General features: G+C 35.9%; 1 protein-coding gene across 5 annotated transcripts in view; it reads right to left on the bottom strand.

Annotated features, from left to right (window-relative positions):
* Window positions 1-25,520, bottom strand: part of ZRANB3 (zinc finger RANBP2-type containing 3) — a 317,775-nt gene that overhangs the window by 267,625 nt on the left and 24,630 nt on the right. For 4 of the 5 annotated variants that reach the window (XM_046019609.1, XM_046019610.1, XM_046019612.1 and 1 more), the window contains exon 2: window positions 21,428-21,595. In XM_046019609.1, the coding sequence (XP_045875565.1) occupies window positions 21,428-21,588 (161 nt within the window). In that variant the 5' untranslated portion in view covers window positions 21,589-21,595. Of the gene's footprint in view, window positions 1-21,427; window positions 21,596-25,520 lie in introns of those variants that run through there. The other variant, XM_046019614.1, reaches the window with a different exon arrangement.

Below are 25,520 nucleotides of genomic sequence, written 5' to 3'. Positions count from 1 at the left end.
GGAAACAGTTAACAAAACCAAAAGACAACTGACAGAATGGGAGAAGATATTTCCAAACGACATATCAGATAAAGGGCTAGTGTCCAAAATCTATAAGGAACTTAGCAAACTCAACACCCGAAGAACAAATAATCCAATCAAGAAATGGGCAGAAGACATGAACAGACATTTCTGGAAAGAAGACATTCAGATGGCCAACAGACACATGAAAAAGTGCTCCACATCACTCGGCATCAGGGAAATACAAATCAAAACCACAATGAGATATCACCTCACACCAGTCAGAATGGCTAAAATTAACAAGTCAGGAAATGACAGATGCTGGCGAGGATGCAGAGAAAGGGAACCCTCCTCCACTGTTGGTGGGAATGCAAGCTGGTGCAACCACTCTGGAAAACAGTATGGAGGTTCCTCAAAATCTTGAAAATAGAACTACCCTATGACCCAGCAATTGCACTACTGGGTATTTACCCTAAAGATACAAACATAGTGATCCAAAGGGGCACAAGCACCCAAATGTTTATAGCAGCAATGTCCACAATAGCCAAACTATGGAAAGAACCTAGATGTCCATCAACAGATGAATGGATAAAGAAGATGTGGTATATATACAGAATGGAATACTATGCAGCCATCAAAAGAAATGAAATCTTGCCATTTGCGACGACGTGGATGGAACTAGAGGGTATCATGCTTAGTGAAATAAGTCAATCGGAGAAAGGCAACTATCCTATGATCTCCCTGATATGAGGACGTGGAGATGCAACATGGGGGGTTAGGGGGATAGGAGAAGAATAAATGAAACAAGATGGGATTGGGAGGGAGACAAACCATAAGTGACTCTTAATCTCACAAAACAAACTGAGGGTTGCTGTGGGGAGGGGGGATTGGGAGTGGGGGAGGGTGGTTATGGACATTGGGGAGGGTATGTGCTATGGAGTGTGCTGTGAAGTGAGTAAACCTGGCGATTCACAGACCTGTACCCCTGGGGATAAAATTACCTTATATGTTTATAAAAAAATAAGAAATAAATAAAAAAATTTAAAAAAAAAGTAAAGAAATGCATACATATCAATAGTACAAAAGTGTTTATATATGTTCAAAATATTCCTGCTAGAAAGACATTCATATACTAACCTATCTTATGGTATAAACGGTAAACCATTACCAGAACTCACATACTACTCTCTGTAAGTACAAATCAGCAGTATACATATAAAAGGACCCAGGAAATGTATGTTAACTTTATCTCAAGACAGTTGGTCATACCCTAAAATACAGGGGAAAAGTGAAAGACAGCAAAAGAATATGGAAGAACCACATTTTATAATATTGTGTACCACACTACCAGGTAAGCCAACTGCATTATTTTCGTACCTACCAATAGATAACAGTGTCTTGGTATTTGTCTTAATAAAATCAAAGTCAATGTCAAAAGATTTCTGGTACTGGCTAGTACAACACCAGAACAGTCTTTCCTGTTGGCCCCCAGGTGGCACTGTGGCCCAGAGCAGTAGAAATCACTCTCAGCTCCTGAGCTCCCAATCAAAAAGAAAGAAAGAAAAAAGGAAAGAAATAAAGAATCCCCTTTAATAAGGGAAACTTACCTTGCTTAATAGACAATTGTACCTACAGAAATCTATGACAATAAAATCAAGAAGAATTACTTTGGAGTAACGAATATGAATTCACTGGAATCTACCACATATTTGATCCCAACTCTTGCCCTGAATTTGTTTGTACAAAAGGATACTGAAATATTTTTAACAATACCTGTGGTTTGATTTCTATATACTTCAGTTACTATGATGGGATGAAGGTTAAATATTTTAAAAGCCGGGAGGGTATATATAAATACCAGAGAGGTAGCAGAGACACAGAACTAAGAGGAAACTCAAAAGGATGTGACCCTCATCCCAACACATACCACCCACCCATACTATTCACACATAGGACTTACTGCAGGATATCAGCCATCTGGCTCTGCCTACAGGAGCAGATAGTTATGGTGGCATTTTTCCTCTGCAGAACAAAGGACTGTTTTACTTCATATTTCGTTTGTTGGTTTCCTCACTTTATAATGATAGAATCAACCATTCACTCTCCCAGTGACCACTTTTAACTGCTGCCAGAAACAGTAACTGCTGATCAAGGTAACATGCTTCCCGTTTTTTGTTAGGATTTCCAACAGTCTGTTTCTGAATAAAAAAGCAGACTTGTAACTGATAAATATCTGACCTTCTTCCATCTGCAATAGTCTAATCAGGTCTAATCACTGAGTCTACACTTACACAAGAAGTGTTACTTAATACTGGGGTCAGAGTTACCCTGTCTTTCCTACTAGAGAATATATTCTTCCTGCCCTCCATCTACTTCTCTGACTGCAGTCAATCTGAATATCTGAAGTTCCCAGATATAATTAATCTCCTCATAAATATTTTAAGTAACTAACTCATAATAATTATATCTAACACTCCTTGGGTATCTCTCTTGAACTGAGAATCACATTATCATTCCCCACTTCACAAAGTTTTTAGAATATGACCATGACTGGGGTGCCTGAGTGGCTCAGGGGATAAGCCTCTGCCTTTAGCTCAGATCATGATCTCAGGGTCCTGGGATCGAGCCCCGCATCAGGCTCTCTGCTCAGCAGGGAGCCTGCTTCCCCTCTCTCTCTGCCTGCCTCTCTGCCTACTTATGATCTCTCTCTGTTAAATAAATAAATAAAATCTTAAAAAAAAAAAAAAGAATATGACCATGACTGTAATGGTGGAATAAAGGGAACAAACAGACATAAGGCCTGCTACGGCCAAAGCACATGCTGTTTTTGCTCCACACCAGTGTTTTCAAGTGCAGGGCACCACAGTAGGCACTATGTAGATACTTTCTGGAAAGGCCAGTCAATAGAGTATTTCTTTACTTCATTAGATTCCTTGAGGATTCATAAAAAATGAAAAGTGCTAGTGGATATTTAAATTCATTACAGAATATTCCGTTATAAAAAATAGTGCAGCTCAATCAAGGAAAAAAGTTTAAAAGTTAATAAGGCCAATTTATAAACAAAAATATAATATTCCCATAAATTTGCTGATCTGTAAGTTAAAGAACCCATCAAATGCAATGTGTGGACCCTGTTTCGATCTGATATGAAAAATGAATAGTACAAAAGACACTTTGAGATAAGTGGGGAAAATTTTGAAATGAGCTATATAATTGATATAATGAGGAATTAATTATCATGAATTTATTAGCTGAGATAATTACACCAATTATTTTTATATCTCTATTTTTAGAGACTAAAACAGAACTGTTTATGGGTAAATATAATTTCTTGAATTTACTTTAAAATATAGCTGCTAAACAAAAGTATGCTTGTATGGAGGAAATACAGAACAGAACAAATAACTAGAAATGTTCATAATTATTAAAGCTGGGTAATAACTACATGAAGTTCCCGTATACTATTCCATTTTCAAATGTACTTGAAAATTTCCATAATAAAAATGCTTGGATAAAACAAATGGCAGTATTGCACTTTTTAAGATTTCTTTCTAGTATAAAACTTTGGGTAAGTGTGTTGCAAAATTCAATAGAGGGATAACCTGAAAACTCAACCTGTATTCAGTTCTCCACATTTCTAATGACATAAATTTCTTGAACCATTTTAAACTCTTACATTCATATTGGTTCATGAATCATCACTGTTTTTACTTAAGGATTTTAAGTTCAGTGTTAATTTTAACTTAGTCATTGTGAAGTATGTGTGTAAATACACATACACATACATATATGTGCCTATATATAAAGAGAACCCCTATGTTTACTGCAGCATTATTTACAATAACCAAGATATGGAAACCACCTAAGTATCCATTGAAAGATGAATAGATAAAGAAGATGGAGCATATATACACAATGGAATATTACTTAGCCATAAAAGAGAATGAGACCTTGCTATTTGTGACAACATGGATGGACCTAGAGAATATTACACTAAATAAGTTAAGTCAGAAAAAGACAAATACCATGTGACTTCACTTGTATGTGGTATCTAAAAGACAAAAGAACAAACAAACAAGAATAAACCCATAAATACAGAGAACAAACCAACAGTTGCCAGAAGGGAAGAGAGTAGGGAATGGGCAAAATGGATGAAGGGGAGTGGGAGATATAGGCTGCCAGTTATGGAATGAATAACTCATGGCGATGAAAGGTACAGCACAGGGAATATAGTCAATAGTATTGTAATAGTGTTGTATGGTGACAGATGATAGCTACACTTGTGGTAAGAACAGCATAACATACACCGTTAAATCACTATGTTGTACCCCTGAAACTAATGTAAGAAGTGCCAACTATACTTCAATAAAAACAAGAGAGAGAGGGAGAGAAAGAGAGAAATGTGTGGATGGATAGATGGTACATTTAACATCATAATCACCAAAAATGGAACATCAGAGGCAAAAGGTGATTAGAGGGCAAAACAATATATTCCATATGAAATATCTAGAAGGAGTTTTCTAAGGTCCAAGTAATTTTACTGATTATTCTCCGTTTGTTTCCTCCTACAGATTACTCCCATGCCAGGTGGCTTCAAAGACAGTTTAAGAAATGAAGTTACCAGCTGGAGATTAGGTAGTGGGAGGTAATAAGGGAATGGGAAGAAGGAGGTCTGGGAGTGGCTGGGTCCCACCAGAACCACAGATGCTGCTTGTGGCCCCTAGCTATATGTTGGCTCCCTAAACTTCACCCATACCTGCTAAAACTCCCTCATTAGAATGTCTTAAATTTAACCACCTAAGTATATTTATTGAATATTTAAATAGTATAAGAAAATAGAGTATTAACAAGTTCAGGTAACATATATAGATATCATATGTGTGTATTATATTAAAATTTGTTGAGAATTATTAACAATTATTATTAAAAATCTACACAAAAATATAAAGAAATTGAAGGTAAAAGAATAAGGAAAGGTATAGCTAGAAATTACTAACAGAAAGAAAGCTGGTGTTACTCCATCAATATTAAACAAATTAGACTTAAGTTCAGAAAACATTACCAAGAATCATAATGAGAAAGGAACTTGGAAAAAGTCTCTAGGAAGATGAAGTAATTATAAACTTGTTTGTAATTAATAACATAGCCTCAAAATATGTAAAGCTAAAATCAACAGAAATACAAGAGTTAAACTGTCAAAGAAGGGCATTTTAACAAATGTCTCTCCATAATTTGTGGATTAAGAGACAATAAAATTCAAAAGGGTAGAGAACAAAAAAATTAACAAATTTAATATAAATAAATTATATATCCAACAATTAGAGGATACATATTCTCTTAAAGCACTCACAGAGCACTTACAAAAATGAATGAGGTTACATTCAATAACTTATCTGATTGTCTCTAGAGATTAATTTGCATTTCCCAGAGTTTTATACAAACGGAATCATACAGTACATAGCCTTTTTGGGTGTGGGGAGCTAGCCTCCCTTACTCAGTCTAATTATTTGAAATTCATCCATGTTGATCCATGTATCAATAGTTCACTATCTTTTATTGAACAGTAGTGTGTTGTAATTTGTTTATCCATTCATCAGCTAATGGACATTGAATTTATCCAGTTTTTGCCCATTATTAATCAAGCTACTATGAACATTTATCTCCTCCCCCAAAAGAAACTGCATTTTTAAAAAGATTATTTATCTATTTATTTATTTGAGAGAGGGAGAGATGGAGCACAAGTGTTGGAGGGGGCAAAAGGGAGAGGGAGAAGCAGGCTCCCCACTGAGCAGGCAGCCCAACACGGGCTGATCTCAGTACCTGAGCCGAAGACAGTTGCTTAACCGACAGAGCCACCTGGGGGCCCCTGCATTCTTTTTGATAAAGTAGTGAAACACAAATATTTCAGTAGTGGTCTATGCTTAAAAAATTTATGTGCACACATATGTACAGACATATACATATACATATGTACATATATATGTATTTGAAAGCAAAGCACATTTAATATTTTTGGAAAGATTTATTCTCTTTAGAGAGCAAGCAAGTGAGAGAGCGAGACAGCGTGACAGCAAGTGAGGGAGGGGTAGAGGAAGAGAATCTCAAGCAGACTCCCTGACAAGCAAAAAGTCTGATGGGAGGCTCAAACCCATGACTCTGAGATCATGATCTGAGCTGAAATCAAGAGTCCGATGCCCAGGGTGCCTGGGTGGCTCACTGTAGTAAGCTTCTGCCTTCAGTTCAGGTCATGATCTCAAGGTCCTGGGATCAAGGCCCACAGTGGGCTCTCTGCTCAGAGGGGAGCCTGCTTCCTCCTCTCTCTCTGCCTGCCTCTCTGCCTACTTGTGATCTCTCTCTCTCTCTCTCTGTCAAACAAATAGATAAAATATTTTTTAAAAAAAGAGTCTGATGCCCAACCGCATTAACCAGGTGTCCCCACATTTAATATTTTTGGTAAATTTGTTATTCAAGTATTAAACATATAGAAAATAAAATAAATCTTAAGACTACAACTTGATGAATTTTCATAAAATGAAGATAAACATGTAATAGCACCAAGATCAAGAAAGAGAATATTATCAACCTCCCCCAAAACCCAGAAACCTCCCTTGTGACTAATCTTCTTCCTTTCATAATGCTCTCCCATCTAAGGGTCATCACTTCCTGAGTTCTAACACCATAAATTAGTATGTTATATTTATTTTACATAAGTGATCATAAATAAATATCTTACATGTATTTTATATAAATGGATATATACAGTAAATGTATGTATTCTTTTATATCTGGCTTCTTTCAGTCAACACTGTGTCTGTAAGATTCATCCTAATTTTTCTCATTATTTTAAGTTTTTAAGATTCTCATTATTTTTTCTGTTGTGTGAATATACTACAATTATTTCCCATTCTACTGCTGATGGACAATTGAGTTTTAGCTTTACGGATAATGCCATCAAGAGCATTATTAGAGTGAACATATATATGTACCTATACACCTAGGGACAGGAATACTAGGTCTCAGAATATGTATATGTTCACCTACAGTAAATACTGCCAAAGAGTTTTCCAAAGTAGATGTACCTATTTTCTTTTCTAACAGTAGTGTAAGATAATTATAGATGTTTCAAATCCCTGACTTCTTTTTTAAATTATGCCATTCTGGTGGGTGAGTAGGGGTATTGCAATTTTGCTTTTATATATATCTCTAATAGAAATTAGTACATACGTAGATCAAAGCACATTTAACTTTATTCCTCAAATCCATAGAATACTTCCAAATAAAAAAGTCTGATTTTAAGTCAGTTTACCTAAAGTGAAAGCAGCAACTAAGCTCATCTATTAAAATGAATACTTATTTCTTCCAGCTTTATCCAGATAAAATCAGCTTACAACATTGTGTGTTTAATGTGTGCCATGTGATGACTTGATGTACATATATATTTTTATAAATATATTTTGAAATCACTACCACAATAAGGCTAATTAACACATCCTTCACCATACATAGTTGCCAATTTTTTTGTGCTGAGAACATTTAAGATATACTCTCTTAGTAACATTCAAGTAAACAGTTAAGTGTATTTATATAGTATATTATGGATATATCAAATATACTATGGTCATCACAATAGATCCTTATAACATATTCATCTTACAACTGAAAATTTGTACCCTTTTACCAACATCTCCCAAAGCCTCCACACTCCAGCCCCTAGCAACCACTAATATGCTCTTTGTTTCTATGAGTTCAGTGTTTTTATATTCCACATCTATGTGAGATCATACAGCATGCCCTTCTCTGACATGTCATTTAGCATAATGCCAACAACGTTCATCCATGCTGTCACAAATGACAGAATCTCCTTCTTTTATGGCTCAATAATAATCCATTGTGAAAAACACATATATTTATACACACATACATACACATACACACATACCATATTTTCTTTACTCATTTGTCCATAAATGAACACTTAACACTGTTTCTGTGTCTTGGCTACTGTGATTAACACTACAATGAATGCGAGGTTGGAGATATCTCTTCAAGATACTGATTTCAGGGGCGCCTGGGTGGCTCAGCGGGTTAAAGCCTCTGCATTCGGCTCAGGTCATGATCCCAGGGTCCTGGGATCGAGCCCCGCATCGGGCTCTCTGCTTGGCTGGGAGCCTGCTTCCTCCTCTCTCTCTCTCTGCCTGCCTCTCTGCCTACTTGTAATCTCTATCTGTCAAAAAAATAAATCTTTAATAAAAAAAAAAAAAAAAAAAGATACTGATTTCATTTCCTTCAGATATATACCCACAAGTGGGATTGCTGGAGCTCACCGTACATCTACTTCTCATTTGCTGAAGAAACTCCATAAGGTTTTCTATAATGGCTTTACCAATTTACATTCCCACCAACAGTGTGCAAGGGATCCTGTTTCCCCACATCCTCACCAGCATTTGCTATCTTTTGTCTTTTTGACAAGAGCCTTTCTAATAAAAGGTATGAGTTTGTATCTCATTATAATTTTGATTTGCAATTCCCTGATGATTAGTAATGTTGACTACTTTTTCATGGTACCTGTTGGCTATTTGTATGTCTTCTTTGGAAAATATCTATTCATGTCCTTTGCTCATTTTTGATTGAATTACTTATGGGGTTTTTGCTACTGAATTGTATGAGTTTATTATATAGTTTGGATATTAAACCCTTAATGGATATATGATTTGTACATATTTTCTCCCATTCATTAGGTTGCCTTTTCATTTTGTTGACTGTATCTTCTGCTGTGCAGAAGAAGCTTTTTATTTTGATGAAGTCGCACTTATTTATTTCTGCTTTTTTTGGCTTGTGCAAAATGTATACCTATGGATCAGTAACACTTTTCAACATAGCCCAGTCTCCCTCTACACATCCTTATAGGGTCCCTCACTGCTTCGGGAGGAGACAAAACAATGACTTTATTCTGAAACTCAAATTAACACTATTTATAATAGCAAGATTTTGTGTTTCATAAATCAGATTACTGAAGTTGTATAAAATAAGTAAAATTATATAACTTAATTCTTCTGGCTTTTTTATACCCATACTTCAAGGTTCATTCATACTTTCACTTAATTATCCTTATCTTAAACTGAAATTATAAGCATGGGGATTTATACTCTAATATTAAAATAGTTTAACAAAGAATTTTCTCATAGCAAAACCACCAGGTGTTTCAATATATTTGTTCACTGATGCAATACTTTAATCTACATTTATCCAAACAAGTAAGGACTGTAACACTACAAAAGCAATATATCTAAATGGGTAATATAACAGAAAACTATTCAATTTTAGGAGAAAAGAAAACAATGAAAGCAATTAGGCTGTCATCAAGTGATACCTTTAAAGAATACAAATTACTACAAAATCATCTCATACTTTTTGTAAAAGCTTTAAAAACCACAAAGTCCTCTTTTCCTCCATGCAGACACATAATTAAAACAAATTGTTCTGCCAGAATTTTCAGAAGAAATGAAATAGTTTATTTCAGAACACCATCTATACAAAGAGTATTAACTAACGATAAAGGTAACAATGACAAATCTTAATAATTCATTCAGTAACAGGTTCCTCACACCTCACCAGATTCAATAAGCAACCAACATATAGCAAATCTTCTTGTTCAACTGTATACCGAAAATTTCATATAGTAATAAGTTTGTCAATTATTTTTAACCATGTAAATCCACAAGTACATATATGTAGACATAAATGCATGTATATAAATATTCACTTAATAAATAGCTAAGTAATGGATATAATACACAGCTTAGTGGAGCACAGATTCAAAAATTTAGTGCATGGTTACTTACCATCTTTGAAAGTAGACAAAAAAGAGCATGGGTTACCAGAAATATTAAGTATGAAAAACAAGAATAACAACAACAACTGAAGTCAAATATCTAGAAAGAACCCTTGGCTAAACATCTCAGATAAATGAAACAAAACAAAACAGCAAGACATAGTTCCAAAGTGAGGAGGACATTTGTATCGTAATCAAGAACCCTTTCCTGGGGTGCCTGGGTGGTTCAGTCAGTTAAGTGTCTGCCTTCAGCTCAGGTCATGATCCTGGAGTTCCAGGCTCCAGCCCCATGTTGGGAGTCTGCTTCTCCCTCTGCCCCTCACCCTGCTCCTGCTCTCTCTCTTCTCCCTCTCTCTCAAATAAATAAATAAAATCTTAAAAAAAAAAAAAAAAAGGAATCCTTTCTTTGCATTACCACAAGAAGAAAAATAGACAGGTGTCCAAAATACCCCAGCTTCAGCCAGGCTACAAGGAGAAGCAGAGAAGGCAAGGCCTTCAATTAAAACTCCCAGATGGGAGAAAGTAGAGTAAGGGCAGGAATGATAGATTTGCAACATTAGCTACTCTGCTATGTTGATTTCTTTTGGCATGGGAAATATAATGAAAAAAATAAATAAATACATATAAAAATAATGTTGTGGAGAGACTAGGTTTAAATCTAGAACATTATTAGAACATTATTCTGGCCCTCTCTCAGGTGATCTCTTACAAATAGCAGGCTCAGGGAAAAAAATGTTCCTCAAAGAATACAGAGTAGTAACAACAACAAAAAGATCAATTCTATAAATATTTTAAAAAGGGGAAAAAGGGAAGTCAAATGGAAAAATAACACAGGAAAAAACAGTACCTATGAAGAGAAGAAAATCACAGTCAAATATTTTGCCACAAATTTGAACTTAAAGAAGCAGGGGTGCCTGAGTGGCACAGTCAGTTAAGTGTCTGCCTCTTGGTTTCCGATCAGGTCATGAATGCAGGGTCCTGAGACTGAGCCCCGGTCCAGCTCTGCACTCAGCAAGAAGTCTGCTTATGACTGTTTCTCCCTCTGTCCCTCTCCCCTGTGCTCTCCTTCTCTCTCTCTTAAATAAATAAATCTAAAAAAATAAAAATAAAAAAATAAATTAACTTACAGAAGCAATCACCTTTATAAGACAAGAAACACAAAGCAGAGGTACAAGAAACACAAAGCAGAAGTACAAGACTCGGGGAAGACATGGGAAGAAATATGAAGAACTTAAATGTGAACTGAAGGTCAGAGAAGTAAACAAAAAATAAACATCACTGAAATGAAGACCAAATGGAAGCAGGAGAGTATAGGTACTGTCAAAAAAAAAAAAGAAAGAAAGAAAGAAAAAGGAGGAGTACACGTGAGACAGGATTGAAAGGAAATTTTCAATGGGAATAAAGAAACCAAAGTAATTTTTTTTAAAGATTTTATTTATTTATTTGACAGACGGAGATCACAAGTAGGCAGAGAAGCAGGCAGAGAGAGAGGAGGAAGCAGGCTCCCTGCTGAGCAGAGACACCCCCCTGCCCCAGGTGCAGGGCTCGATCTCAGGACCCTGGGATTATGACCTGAGCTGAAGTCAGAGGATTTAACCCACTGAGCCACCAAGGCGCACCCCCCCCAAAGGAATTTTTAAGAAAAATTAATTAAGAAAGAAAATGACAGAAAATACAAATGATATAGATAGGTCAAGACAAATCAACATACGCATACTTGAGGTCTTCAAAGAAGACCTCAAAATAAAGAACTGAAAACTGTTCTTAAGATAATTCAAGAAAAGTTTCAGAAGTTAAAGAAAAAGACAAACTAGAGATTAAAATAATATAGCACAACAAAAAAAGAGACACATAACTGTCAACAACAAGCTACACCCTAGTACTGGATTGCCAAAATAAGTAGTAAGACAAAAAAAAAAAAAAAAAAAAAAATCAACCATCTCCAAGGGGAAAAAAAAACCAGGCAGCCCTCAGGTTTGTCCACAACAAACAGCAGAACAATAATGATAACATCAGCCAGAAAAGAAACTGGGACTGAGAAATTTCTTACTCAGCCAATTGGTCATTTAGTATAAACTCAGTGAAAAGACATTTTTAAATGCAAGAAATTGGGTAACTGACTTCCTATTAGCCCTTCTAAAAGATTTTGAGAAGATAACCTCAACCAAAGAACACTGCAAAAAAAATAGGAGGAAAGCAATGAATCTACTTAGCAATTTGAAAAATCTGGGTATGAAAGAGAAACAACAGTTACAGACAATGACTGCATAGAAATTACATACCTAACAAGAGGCAAAGAGGAGAAAAAGGCAAAGATCATCTAAAGTTGGCAAAAAATATATAATACATATTTCATAAGAACAAACTGTAAATATTTTTAAAGATACAAAGGTGAGTATCAAGAAAAATAATTTAACCAATTAACATGATTTGGTGAGAAAGAAGGACAGAAAGGAAGGAAAAGGTAATACACCAACTGCCACTGTACATAATTGGGAATAAAGAAACACTGCTTAATAAAATGGAGAATCAACAATATTATGCAAAGCAGTAGTTATAAAGATTACTAATGAATTCAAGCTCCAAACCTTGCAGATTACTGAAAGTGTATACTAAACATGAAGAAAACTTTGACATAGTAATATACTTAATGGATCATATAGTGATTATACAGTGACACATTATTGGGACAAAAACCTTAACAAATGCTACAATGGCAGAATTAAAATACAGCTCTAATGTCAATGAATGAAAGTGAGCGTAATACTACTTAAAAGAACAGACAAACTGAATCACAAAGTGAAATACAAATCTGAAACTTATAAACTCATTTAAAAGAACTGTCTCAAAAATGTTGAAAATAGGAAGATGGTTAAAGGCATGCAAGGAAAATATGGTCAGAAAGAGATCGTTTTGGGGAAATTAATTATATAACATTAAGTTTGAAATGTAATAGGAAAGAATTAAGTAATTCTGTAATAAGAGTATTTTACAATGATAGCAAGTATAATCTTTAATGAATGAAGACTTAACAGTAAGATTTCAGCTCCCACTGCTATGGTGGTTTAGAAAGTCTCAGATCCTTCCCTTTGCAAACACCTACAAATGCTAACTTAGCTAAAATACCATTTTTTTACTTTTCTTCAGAGCTGGCCTGAAGAAAAGTAAAAAAAATCCACAACTGCCAGAAACAAAAGAGAAAATCAAAACCTGAGTGAAAGGTGAGTGATAAAGCTACAGGTCACAATGAAGATGTCTGCAAACACCATCAACAGGGAATCTTAAAGACTTAATAGCCAAACAGAGCAATGGTAATAAGGTCTTACACCTACACAAAGCAGAGATTGGAAATGAGCCTACTAAACAAAATTGAGCCTAAGAAAGCTACAACTGAAGTAAAAATGGAAAAGGTGTGACAATTAAAAAAAAAAAAAAGACAAACATAGGGGGGAAAAAAAAACTGAAAACAGATTTTTTTTAAAAAGATTTGATTTGTGGGGCACCTGGGTGGCTCAGTGGATTAAGCCGCTGCCTTTGGCTCGGTCATGATCTCAGGGTCCTGGGTTCGAGCCCAGCATGCGGCTCTCTGCTCCGCAGGGAGCCTGCTTCCTCCTCTCTCTCTGCCTGCCTCTCTGCCTACTTGTGATCTCTCTCTGTCAAATAAATAAATAAAATCTTTAAAAAAAAAAAAAAAGATTTGATTTGTTTATTTGACCAAGAGAGATCACAAGTAGGCAGAGAGAGAAAGGGATGCAGGTTCCCTGCTGAGCAGAGACAGATGCAGGGCTCCATCCTAGGACCCTGGAATCATGACCTGAGCTGAAGGCTGAGGCTTTAACCCACTGAGCCACCCAGGCACCCCATGAAAACAGATTTATATACATATGGTCAAGCACTTTTTCAGAAGGATGCCAAGGTAATTTACGGGAGAGAAGAGACCTTACTAGAAACGGTGCCAGAGTAACTGGATATCAATATGAAAGAAAACTGAACCTAAAACTATTACCTATCCCACACACAAAAATTAATTTGAGATGAATCATATATCAAAACATAAAAGCTAAAACTAGAAAGCTTCCAATACAAAACCCAGGGACACTGTGATCCTGGGGTAGGATAAGACTTTTTCGTGACAACATAAGAAGTATTAACTACATAAGAACTTGACAAATTTGGGGGCACCTGGGTGGCTCAGTGGGTTAAGCCGCTGCCTTCAGCTCAGGTCATGATCTCAGGGTCCTGGGATCGAGTCCCGCATCAGGCTCTCTGCTCGGCGGCGAGCCTGCTTCCCTCTCTCTCTCTGCCTGCCTCTCTGTCTACTTGCGATCTCTGTCAAATTTAAAAAAAAAAAAAAAAAAAATTAAAAAAAAAAGAACTTGACAAATTTGATTTTATGAAAATTAAAAATTTCTGGGGGCACCTGGGTCACTCATCAGTCAAATGTCTGCCTTCGGCTTGGGTCTTGATATCAGGGTCCCGGGATGGAGTCCCATGTTGGGCTCCCTGCTCAGCGGGGAGTCTGTTTATACCTCCCTCTGCCTCTTCCACCTTGAGGTTTGTGTTCTCTTTCTCTCTCTCTCAAATGAATAGAATCTTTAAATAAAATTTTTTTAAGTTCTGTTCATCAAAATGCAAAATATTTATTCCATATGAAGAAAAACCAGAGTATTAAAAACTTCTGTTCATCAAAGAATACTACAAAGAAAATTTAAAAAGCAAACTACAGACGAAGAGAAATTAAAATACATATATCTGACAAAGGGTCTTCTATGCAGAATAAAAGAACTCTTTCAAATCAATAAATAAGACAACATATATAAGACATTAGTCTTATATATATATATATAAAATAGACAACATATATATATAATGTCATATATAAGCTATATATATATTAGCTATAATATATATATTATATATATATATGTAAAATAGACAACATATATAAGACATTAACATATGTTGAAAGATGCCAACATTATTAGTCTTTAGGAAAATACAAATTAAAAATTTGTGAGCTACCAGGGTGCCTGGGTGGCTCGGGTGGTTGAGCATCAGACTCCTGATTTCACCTCAGGTCATGATCTCAGGGTCCTGGGATCTAGCATTGGGCTCCCTGCTCAGTGGGGAGTCTGCTTCTCCCTCTCCCTCAGCCTCTCCCTCCACTCATGCTCACTCTCTCTCTCACAAATAGATAAAATCTTAAAAAAAAAAAAAAGGCAATAGAATTGAAAACATGTCCACAAAGGACTTCTCCATTAATGTTAATACCATCTTTATTCATAAGACTTCCAAACTGAAATCAAACAAATGTCCACCAGCAAGTGAATGAACAAAATAACTGTCTTATATTCAGAGATCAAAACAATATATATGAATCTCAGAAACATGATGAGCAAAAGAAGTCAGACAGAGACACATATAACTGCATGATTCCATATGTAACAAGTTCCGAAACAAACTAAAGTAAGCTATGGTACAGTAAGGGATTATAACCCACTGATTATACTAGGAATCCACGAGAATGGATGAATGGATGGATAGATGAATGGTACAAACAGAGAAAAAGAGAAAATAAATAAAAAAAAAAAAAAAGAAAAAGAGAAAGAGATATTGTTGCAACAGAAGGGAGGGCTCTTCCTTACAGTAAAATGCCAATTAATAAATCATCATTTCATAACTATCACGGCAAAAATTATTTTGAGCAAGAACATGTATAGAAGCTAAATCCAAGAGAAAAAACTGGATAAGAGGAAGCATATTTACATGCTCTGAACATCTCATGTTAGTTGTTTGTTAAACAGGCAACAACTGTAAGAGGGAAATATAGTAACTACATGGTAGAGAGTGTTGTAGTTTATAACCTTTTACTAACAATCAAAATTAACACTACCATCTTGAGAAAAAAACAACAACACTGCCAGTTGAGGGGTTGATAGATGCTGTGTGCCTTCAAAACCAGTTTCTTGAGAAGGGTAAGACTTCTTTCTCCCTTGTGTACTAATCCAGAATGGACTGTACAAGCTAAATCCTATAATGAGAAAATGTTTAAAAGAATTGCAACACATTATATAAAATACACTGGCCTATATTCAGTGCCATGAAAGTCTGAAAAACTATTCAACATTCAAGGAAAGATAGAGATATCACTAACTGCAATAAGCAATCCTACATTGGATCCTGCACTAAAAGAAAAAAAATGCTATAAAAGATTGACGATTAAAAACATATGTGGGGGCGCCTGGGTGGCTCAGTGGGTTAAGCCGCTGCCTTCGGCTCAGGTCATGATCTCAGGGTCCTGGGATCGAGCCCCGCATGGGGCTCTCTGCTCAGCAGGGAGCCTACTTCCTCCTGTCTCTCTACCTGCCTCTCTGCCTACTTGTGATCTCTCTCTCTCTGTCAAATAAATAAATAAAATCTTTAAAAAAAAAAAAATATGTGGAGGGCGCCTGGGTGGCTCAGTGGGTTAAAGCCTCTGCCTTCAGCTCAGGTCATGATCCCAGGGTCCTGGGATCGAGCCCCACATCAGGCTCTCTGCTGGGCAGGGAGCCTGCTTCCCTTCCTCTCTCTGTGCCTACTTGTGATCTCTCTCTCTCTGTCAAATAAATAAATAAAATCTTTAAAAAAAAAATAAAAAAAAATATGTGGAGATAAAAGATTAAATCTCATGAATTTGATGATTGTACTGTAGTTATGTTAGAGAATATTTTTGTTCTTAAAATATGAAATATTCTTAAATACTGTAGGTTAAAGGAGCAAGACATATGTAACCTAACCTCAGATGGCCTTGAAAAAAATAAATACTACCATGTGTGCAAATGCACATGTGTGTCTGTATGTGTAGAAAGACACAAGAGGGAGAGAATAATAAAATAATAAAGGAAAAGTGCTAAAATGTTAGAAATTAGTGAATCAAAGTAAAGGGTATAGGAAAGTTATTTCTGTACTTTTTTAAAATCAAGGTTGAAATTATTACAAAATTAAAATTTAAAAAAATAAACAGCATCAAGTAACCATAAAAAACATACTCTGGTAACAAAAGTCAGCTCACTAGTTTCCTTTCAATGGGGATGAGGTTGATTACAACTTAACTTTGCAAATCCTTCCCCCCAAAATTTGCCCAATACTTAAGTCTCTAAAGATTCACAGAGATTAAGATTACCTAATTATAAAAACAAATTTTTTTTAAAATTAGCAAATATATCGGGAAATAAACCATCATGAATAACAAGAACAAAAGCAAAATTGGCCTCCAAAGGACTTCAGATATATAAAGTAAGTATGTTCTAAATATTTATAGAAAGAAAAGATGGAATTAAAACAGGGCAAGAAGCAAGATACTATCAACATAACAAGCAAACAGGAATTGGATACTCTAGGAATTAAAAATACACTATCTCACATCAAGAACAGAAAATAAAATGTTTCTATTCTCCAACTTCAAGACAGGGAAGGAACAACTGTTCTTTGACATCACTCAGCTAATCTCTAAAGTATACTGAGCAAATACTTAAACACTCCTACTTTTTAAAGCCTCCAAACGTCCCCAAAGTCTGATTCAATACCAACTCTGCTTTGTTTGCCATGTTTAAGAAGCACAGTTTCTCTCTTGATTAGCAAGTAATATATTCAGCCTCTTTGTTTCAGCCATAATGAATGGGTTTTGGTTTCAAGTATTTTGAGCGATGGTCTTTTCCTTCAGAGAATCCAATAAATTAATTTAATTGCAAAATTTTCAGATTAGTAAACCAAGAATATAATTAAACAACAAATATCCAAATAAAGCATAGACATTTTTTTTTTTAAAAGAAGAAAACAGTAAGTAATATATAGAACACAGAGAAAAGGAGCGCCTGGGTGGCTCAGTGGGTTAAAGTCTCTGCCTTCTGCTCAGGTCATGATCTCAAGGTCCTGGGATCGAGCCCCGCATCCGGCTCTCTGCTTAGCAGAGAGCCTGCTTCCTCCTCTCTCTGACTGCCTCTCTGCCTACTTGTGATCTCCGTCTGTCAAATAAATAAATAAAATTAAAAAAAAAAAAAAACAGAGAAAAGTTCTAATGTAGGTATAATGGGAGAACGAGGAGAAAAGAATGGGGCAAAATAGTATCTGAAGAGATTCAAGAGACTGAGTATTTTCCTAGAACCAATAAACATGAACCCACAGATTAAAAAAAACTTTAAATGCAAATCTAGGCACATCATACAGAGCAAAACTTTTGGATAGCCAAACAAGGAGAAAATCTAAGAAATAGCCAGAGAGAGGAAATGACATTTTATAGAAACATCAAAAATACTAAACACCGGGGCACCTGGGTGGCTCAGTGGGTTAAAGCCTCTGCCTTCGGCTCGGGTCATGGTCCCGGGGTCCTGGGATCGAGCCCCACATGGGGCTCTCTGCTCAGCAGGGAGCCTGCTTCCCTTCCTCTCTCTCTGCCTGCCTCTCTGCCTACTTGTGATCTCTGTCAAATAAATAAATAAAATCTTAAAAAAAAAAAAACTAAACTAAACACCTAGGAATAAATATAATGGTATATATGAAAATTATATATTGAAAACTATAAAATCGGGGCGCCTGGTTGGCTCAGTGGGTTAAGCCGCTGCCTTCGGCTCAGGTCATGATCCCAGGGTCCTGGGATCGAGCCCCACATCGGGCTCTCTGCTCAGTGGGAAGCTTGCTTCCTCCTCTCTCTCTGCCTTCCTCTCTGCCTACTTGTAATCTCTGTCAAATAAATAAATAAAATCTTTAAAAAAAAAAAAAGAAAGAAAAAGAAAACTATAAAATCTTATTAAAAAGAAATTAAGGGGAAAATAACTGAGGTGAAAATAAATGAAGGGCATTAAATAAATGGAAGAAAATTCACAATAATGGATTAAAATACTTTAAACTGTAGAGATATCAATTCTCCCCAAACTGGTCTACAGATGCAAAACAATTCCATCCACAATTCCAGCAACTTTTTTGGTGAAAAATGATCAATGATTTCTATAACTTATAGGCAATGCAAAGGCTCAACAATAGCTGAAGCAATTTTGAAAAAATAACAAAGTTGTAAGACTTACACTATCTTAGACCAAAATATGGATTATTAAATTATAATAATTAACAAGTACGGTGCTGACATAAAGATTGGCAATCAGAAAAATAAAACAAAGAATCTGTACCTGTACTGTCCCATATGGACACCATATGTGTGGCTAAATTCAAATCAATTAAAATTTGTTAAAATATGACTTATGACTCAACAATTATACTTCTTGGTATACACATGAGAGAAATGTATGTGTATATATGTATTTACCAAAAGATTTGTACAAGAATGTTCATAGCATTATTATTTGTAAAAGCCCCAAACTAGTAACAATTCAAATATTCATCAACAGTGAATGAATAAAAACTTTATGGTATATTTACATAGTGGAATTTTATATGAGAATGAACCAACTACAACCACATGCAATAATAAGGAAGAATATCACAATGATGTTGAGCAAAAGACGTCAGACACAAAAGATACATATGGATCATTACAATGATATAGTCGAGCATATAAAAGTAATCTATGGTTTGAGGAATTAGGAGAAGTCATTACCTTCGTAGAGGAAGGAGGCAAAAAAATGATCAAGAAGGGGCAAGAGAAAGATTTCTGGGATGCGGGTAAGGTACTATTTCTTGATCTTGGTGATGGCAATACTGTAAAAATTCTTCAAGTTCTACACTTGTACACATGCATAAAATGTACATCATTTCAAAAAAATCTTTGAACACTGAATAGGTAAGTTAAACACATTAGAATAACTGAATCATGATCTTTTATTTTTAAAAAGAGATCTTTAAAAGTAGCCATATTGTAGCACACATAGATGCAGAAAATATAAATTAATGGAAGCATGGAATAGAGTGAAAAGGTAGTTTAAGTCTCATCAACATTGCAGAAGAAAATAAACAAAATGAATGGGTATGAATCAATACTTAAATATATTTTTTTAAGATTTTATTTATTTATTTGACAGAGAGCACAAGTAGGCAGAGAGGTAGGCAGAGAGAGAGAGGGGAAGCAGGCTCCCTGTTGAGCAGAGAGCCCGATGCGCGGCTCGATCCCAGGACCCCGGGATCACGACCCGAGTTGAAGGCAGAGGCTTTAACCCACTGAGCCACCCAGGCGTCCCATGAATCAATATTTAAAGAGATATGGGTGCCTGCGTGGCTCAGTTGATTGAGCATCTGCCACTCAGGTCATGATCTGGGGATCCTGGGATGGAACACTGCATTGGGCTCCCTGCTCAGCAGGGAGTCTGCCTCTCCTTGTCCCTCTGCACCCCACCACCGCTCATTCTCTTGCTCTCAAATAAATAAAATCTTAAAAATAATTTTTAAAAATAGATAATAGCTGAGATTTTTCCAGAATCAACATGGCACAAATCCCAGATTAAAAAATGCACAATAATCTCAAGGAGAACAAACAAAAAGAAAACCAGACTGAATAAATTGTTGTTACACCACCGAACTCCAAAAACCAAGAGAAAATCTTAAAATCAGATACAGAAAAAGATCGGATCCAAACAGAGAAGACAGATGACCAACAAAGGAATGAAAATTAGACTGATCATTTTTTTAAAAAACTTTTCAAACTAACAGAAAATCCAAAGGGAATACTATAGCAAACACTCTTAACACCACTCACCAGATTCAACGTTAACACTGTGACTGACTCACTCAAAGTCTATCTAAACATATATATGTCCTCTCCTTTTGGGAAAATATAGAAAGTAGGCTGCTATCACAGTTCTTCATCCCAAATTCTTTATCATGCATTTTCCAAGAACAAGAACTTTCAACGAAAACATCATTACCTCACCCATGATAACTGACATTAATTCAATAACATCACTCTAAGAGAGCTCAGATGAAATTTTCCCAGTTATCCTAATAATGTCGTCTAAAGCTTTTCTTTTTACTCACCCAGGATCTTTATCAAGATTTATGTAGTACTTTCAGATGTTTTAACTTTCAGGTCTCTCAATTTAGGACATTCTCATCACTTCCCTTGGTTTTTCAGACACTGTGTCCTATAAAATATCCTATAAAAATATCCCATATTCTAAGCTGGTTTGATTGTTTCCCATTATCAAAAGAACAAGTATTTCCAGAAAGAAATGGTGTACAACTCCAATGTTGCACATCGTGCCTATAGCTGCCCCACTACTGGCTATACTAAACGAACATTTTGTAATTTTTCTCTTTGTAATCTGTAAGTCACCTGTAAAGTAAGTTTTTGAGACTCAAAAGCACACTTTTTAATGGCAACTATGAAAGACATAAGTCAATAGAATACAATCTTCCAAGTGCTAGGGAAAAAAGGCTATTAAAGTAGAATTGTATTGTCAACTAAAATACCATTCAAGAATGAAGGCAAAATGAGGTACATCTTAAAATTATCTCAAGATACAGTAAAAAATGGGAAGACAATGTACACACACAAAAAAACTGGTCTGCACAAACCTTTGTTGTTTTCTTTTATATATATATATATATATATATATATATATACACTCCAGAATTAAATATTTTTAGTATGTCTTGAAAAAAGTACTTTACCTGCCATCTCTTCTGAGGGCAAAAGCAATGCCATCTCTCTGGAAAGGAAGCAGCTTAGCTCTTAGTTTTTCAGGCAAAAAATCCAAGTGTTTATAAGATTCATTTGTCAAACAAGACATCTGAGGTGTAAGAGACTTTTTTATCGCATGAACTTTAGGCATCCTGATCCTAAAAAAAAAAAAGAAATCACAAAAGGGAGGGGTAGGGAAATAGTTATTACTGAATGTATTAGAGAATTAAACATAAATAATAGTACTAAAGTACTTATCTGTGGCATTGATATACTATCTACATAGATATAAAGTGGTTAAATCACAATCCAAAATGATCTACTAAGAAAATTCAAAGCACTAAGTCCAAAAACAGTTACTCAGTGCACAGTGTGGGAACTCAGCATCCTTTATTTCATTTGTATTTCAAACTGAACCATAACATAATAATTATCCTGTTTTAAGCAATAAATGTTTTACTGAAAATTTATAAATCAGCCAGATTTTTAAAACTAAATAATTTTTTTTTAAGATTTTATTTATTTGTTTGACAGAGATCTCAAGTAGGCAGAGAGGCAGACAGAGAGAGAGGAGGAAGCAGGCTCCCTGCTGAGCAGAGAGCCCCATGTGATATGGGGCTCAATCCCAGGACCCTGGGATCATGACCTGAGCTGAAGGCAGAGGATTTAACCCACTGAGCCATCCAGGCGCCCCTAAAACTAAATAATTTTTAAAATAAGGAATGATTAGCTACAGAAAGAGGAATTCTTCTATAATTAATCCTTTTATAGATACACATTTTCCTATCACACCAAATTTTCTAAGAATAGGATAAAACTACATTTTTAAAATTACAAAATGCGAAGATATTAACTCCCAGTTTATAATCAAATTAAACCAATATTACATGAGATTTATTTTCAAAAATTAAAATGAATTATTTTAGAAACGTAGACAGCAGGTATTATCAAGCTGTCTTCTTTTTTTTTAAGATTTTATTTATTTATTTGACAGACAGAGATCACAAGTAGGCAGAGAGGCAGGCAGAGAGAGAGAGGGAGAGCTGAGCAGAGAGCCTGATGTGGGGCTCGATCCCAGGACCCAGAGATCATGACCCGAGCCGAAGGCAGAGGCTTTAACCCACTGAGCCACCCAGGCGCCCCTAAAATGAATTATTTTAAATCAAATGAATACACAATATAAACGTTGCCTGACTGGTACCTTCCTCAGCACTGGGTTTCCACAAATGTCATTTTAAGTTTCTCTATGAAAATTTCCTATGTCTATAAATTCTCAGAGCTCTGCAAGAAAGAGTCCTATTAAATCACTGAACTATAAAACTTCTTTAATAACACTTTATATTTAGATTATACTTTTTCATCTGTTTATATGTAATCTCACTTCATCTTTAAAACAAATTTGCTTTTTTCTCAATTGCTTGCAGACTTATAAAACTTCATTCCACCCAAAAAAAAAGTAATCAACCTCTGTATCCAATATCTAAGAATCTCAAGAATTCAGTGTGTATTTGTTAATAAGTAATACGTATTATATTCCAGGATCTGGAGAAGCAAGGACCACGCCCTCACAGGTCTTACATTCTTAAGGGGGAGACTAAAAATAAATGAATAAATGATTAATTACAGTAAAGTGTAAATATTAGGAAGGAACAAGAGAGTAATGACCAATTTAGGTAGGCTGACAAGATAAGGACTCTCCTAGGTGATGCTTACTTAGTCCATAAATTGAAGTATGAGAGTCAACCAAGTTCAAAACTGAGTGGAGAGCACTCCCAGGCAGACAGCATCAGAGGAAAGGCTCCAAGTTGAGAAAGGATTGAGTGGTTTTTAGAAACACAAAGGAGGCCAATGTGGCTGAACCAAGGAAGAGAATACTATGAGATGAAGCTACTGAGATAAGCAAGAGTAAAATTAAAAAAAGCCTTGATAAGGGTTTTGGATTCTATTTTCAGAATGAAGAAGAATCAGTGCAGCTCTGCCATCCAAAACACTATTAGCCAGAAGTGGCTCTTTAAGTTAAAAATTAAAACTTCAGGCATGATGTGAAGAGGAGACAAGAATGACCCCTACAAAGAAGGGAGAGAAGGTACCCAATGGGAAAAAGGGGGGAACTGATGTTGCCAAAGAGTAGGAATAACCCTGTAGAAAACAGCGATGCCAAAACAGACCAGGCACAGAAGGCTGAGGTGCTGGAGATGCCAGGTGAAGTGTGGGCATTTTTGATAGCTGTGTACTTCTTGTGACTGTACACTTTGATAGACTATTTTTTAACAAGCTTTATAAAAATGCAGAATTTTGTTTTACCTTTTTTTTAATATATATTTTTTTTAAGATTTTATTTATTTGACAGAGAGAAATCACAAGAGAGGCAGGCAGAGAGAGAGGAAGGGAAGCAGGCTCTCCGCCGAGCAGAGAGCCCGATGCAGGACTCCATCCCAGGACCCTGAGATCATGACCTGAGCCGAAGGCAGCGGCTTAACCCACTGAGCCACCCAGGCGCCCCCCTTTTTCTTTTTTTTTAAGCTATGTTGTTAGCACACAGAACATTTCATTGTTGTTTGGGGGGAAGGGCTTTTATCACTAACAGAGTATCTCTGAAGCTAAACTGATACAAATGTAACAACACCACTCCCTTTCAGTTTTGAAAATCTTTTTGGTTCCCAGGAGGAGGGATTCCTTGATGTTGAAACACATTAGCCACCTTGGCACAAATGCTTTGTGGTATGGAAAAATTCAAATTCCTGTTTATGTCCTCTTCTCCGTGTCTGCCTTCAACATAGACTTAACTCTCTTAAGCCCAGAGATCTGTTGGAACTTGACCCCAAGACATAGTTCTCAGTGTATGTCAGGCAATCTGGACTTTACAGTGTCACCATGGAGATGGCACCCCTTAAAAGACCTCCTTTTTTAGCTTGTGGATCTTCAGATTGATAATTATGCTATCTTCATTTCATTTCCTGAAAGTCAGCATCTGCTTGTGAAAAGTTGTTAAACAATATGCTAAATGTGAAATGTCAACCCTCACTCTAAACTTTCCCTGTTCAGGCAATCAGATGAAGACTGCATTCGGTTTTATAGTGGCTTTCTGATTTTGGTAATCCATGGAAGAAGGGAGTAGAAAAGTTGTGGAATATTGTTAATGACTATCTTCCCATGTCCTGCCTGAAATACCATCATTGTTTATGAAAAGTATCTTTAATAAAGGTGGATACAGTTTAGCTTGGAAAAAATAATAAAAATAAATAAAATTAAAACTTCAGTTCCTCAGTCATATCAGCCATGTTCCAAGTCCTCAGCGGCCACATGTGGATAGTGGCTATCATACTGAACAGCAAAGATGTAGACCACTTCCATCTTCACTGAAAGCTGTATTAGACAGCACTTACTGGGGAGTTTTAAGCAGGAGAGGGACACAACCTTATATTTTAAAAACTACTAGGAGAGGACAAAGCTATTAATAAAAAAATGGGAGATAAATATCCCTAGAGGACTTGGCTAGTCCATAAAGACCCCACTGCATCTGTAGGCTACTGGATTTAGATATGACTTATGAAAGATTGAGACCTGTCTGATAAGGTCCTTAAACACCAGCACATGGGCCCCCCTTCTCAACATCACCACCAAAACACTGAATAAATAACAGAGAATGATTCAAAAAAGGTGAAGCATTAAAGCAAAAAACTTACTACCAGGCTGTAAGAGGAAAGGCAAGAATCATCTTTGGCAGTAGAACTGGAGAGATTCAGGAAATGAAACAGAGGTAAAGCAAACAGAACTTCTTGTTGGAGGATATGTGGAGAATGAGGGATATGTGAACTCAACGTACATTTAGACTGATGCGAATTTATTGAGATAGTAAAGACTAAGGAAGAAATGGATTGGGGAGAAACAATCAATATATCTTTTAGAAATACATACACTTTGAGATGGCTGTAAATTATGAAGTGGAAATGTCTAATAGATTTGGAAATACATGAGCCTGGAACTTAGGGAGAGAATAAGGCTGGACACATGTATTTGGGAGCTGACACAGTATAATCCATCTACATCATTATTTGAGGCCATGCAACACCTGGGACCCCT

The sequence above is a fragment of the Meles meles genome, chromosome 9 (assembly GCF_922984935.1).
Source record: "Meles meles chromosome 9, mMelMel3.1 paternal haplotype, whole genome shotgun sequence".
Lineage (NCBI taxonomy): Eukaryota > Metazoa > Chordata > Mammalia > Carnivora > Mustelidae > Meles > Meles meles.
The sequence above is the reverse complement of the archived record's forward strand: the minus strand, read 5'-3'. Positions and strand labels throughout refer to the sequence as shown.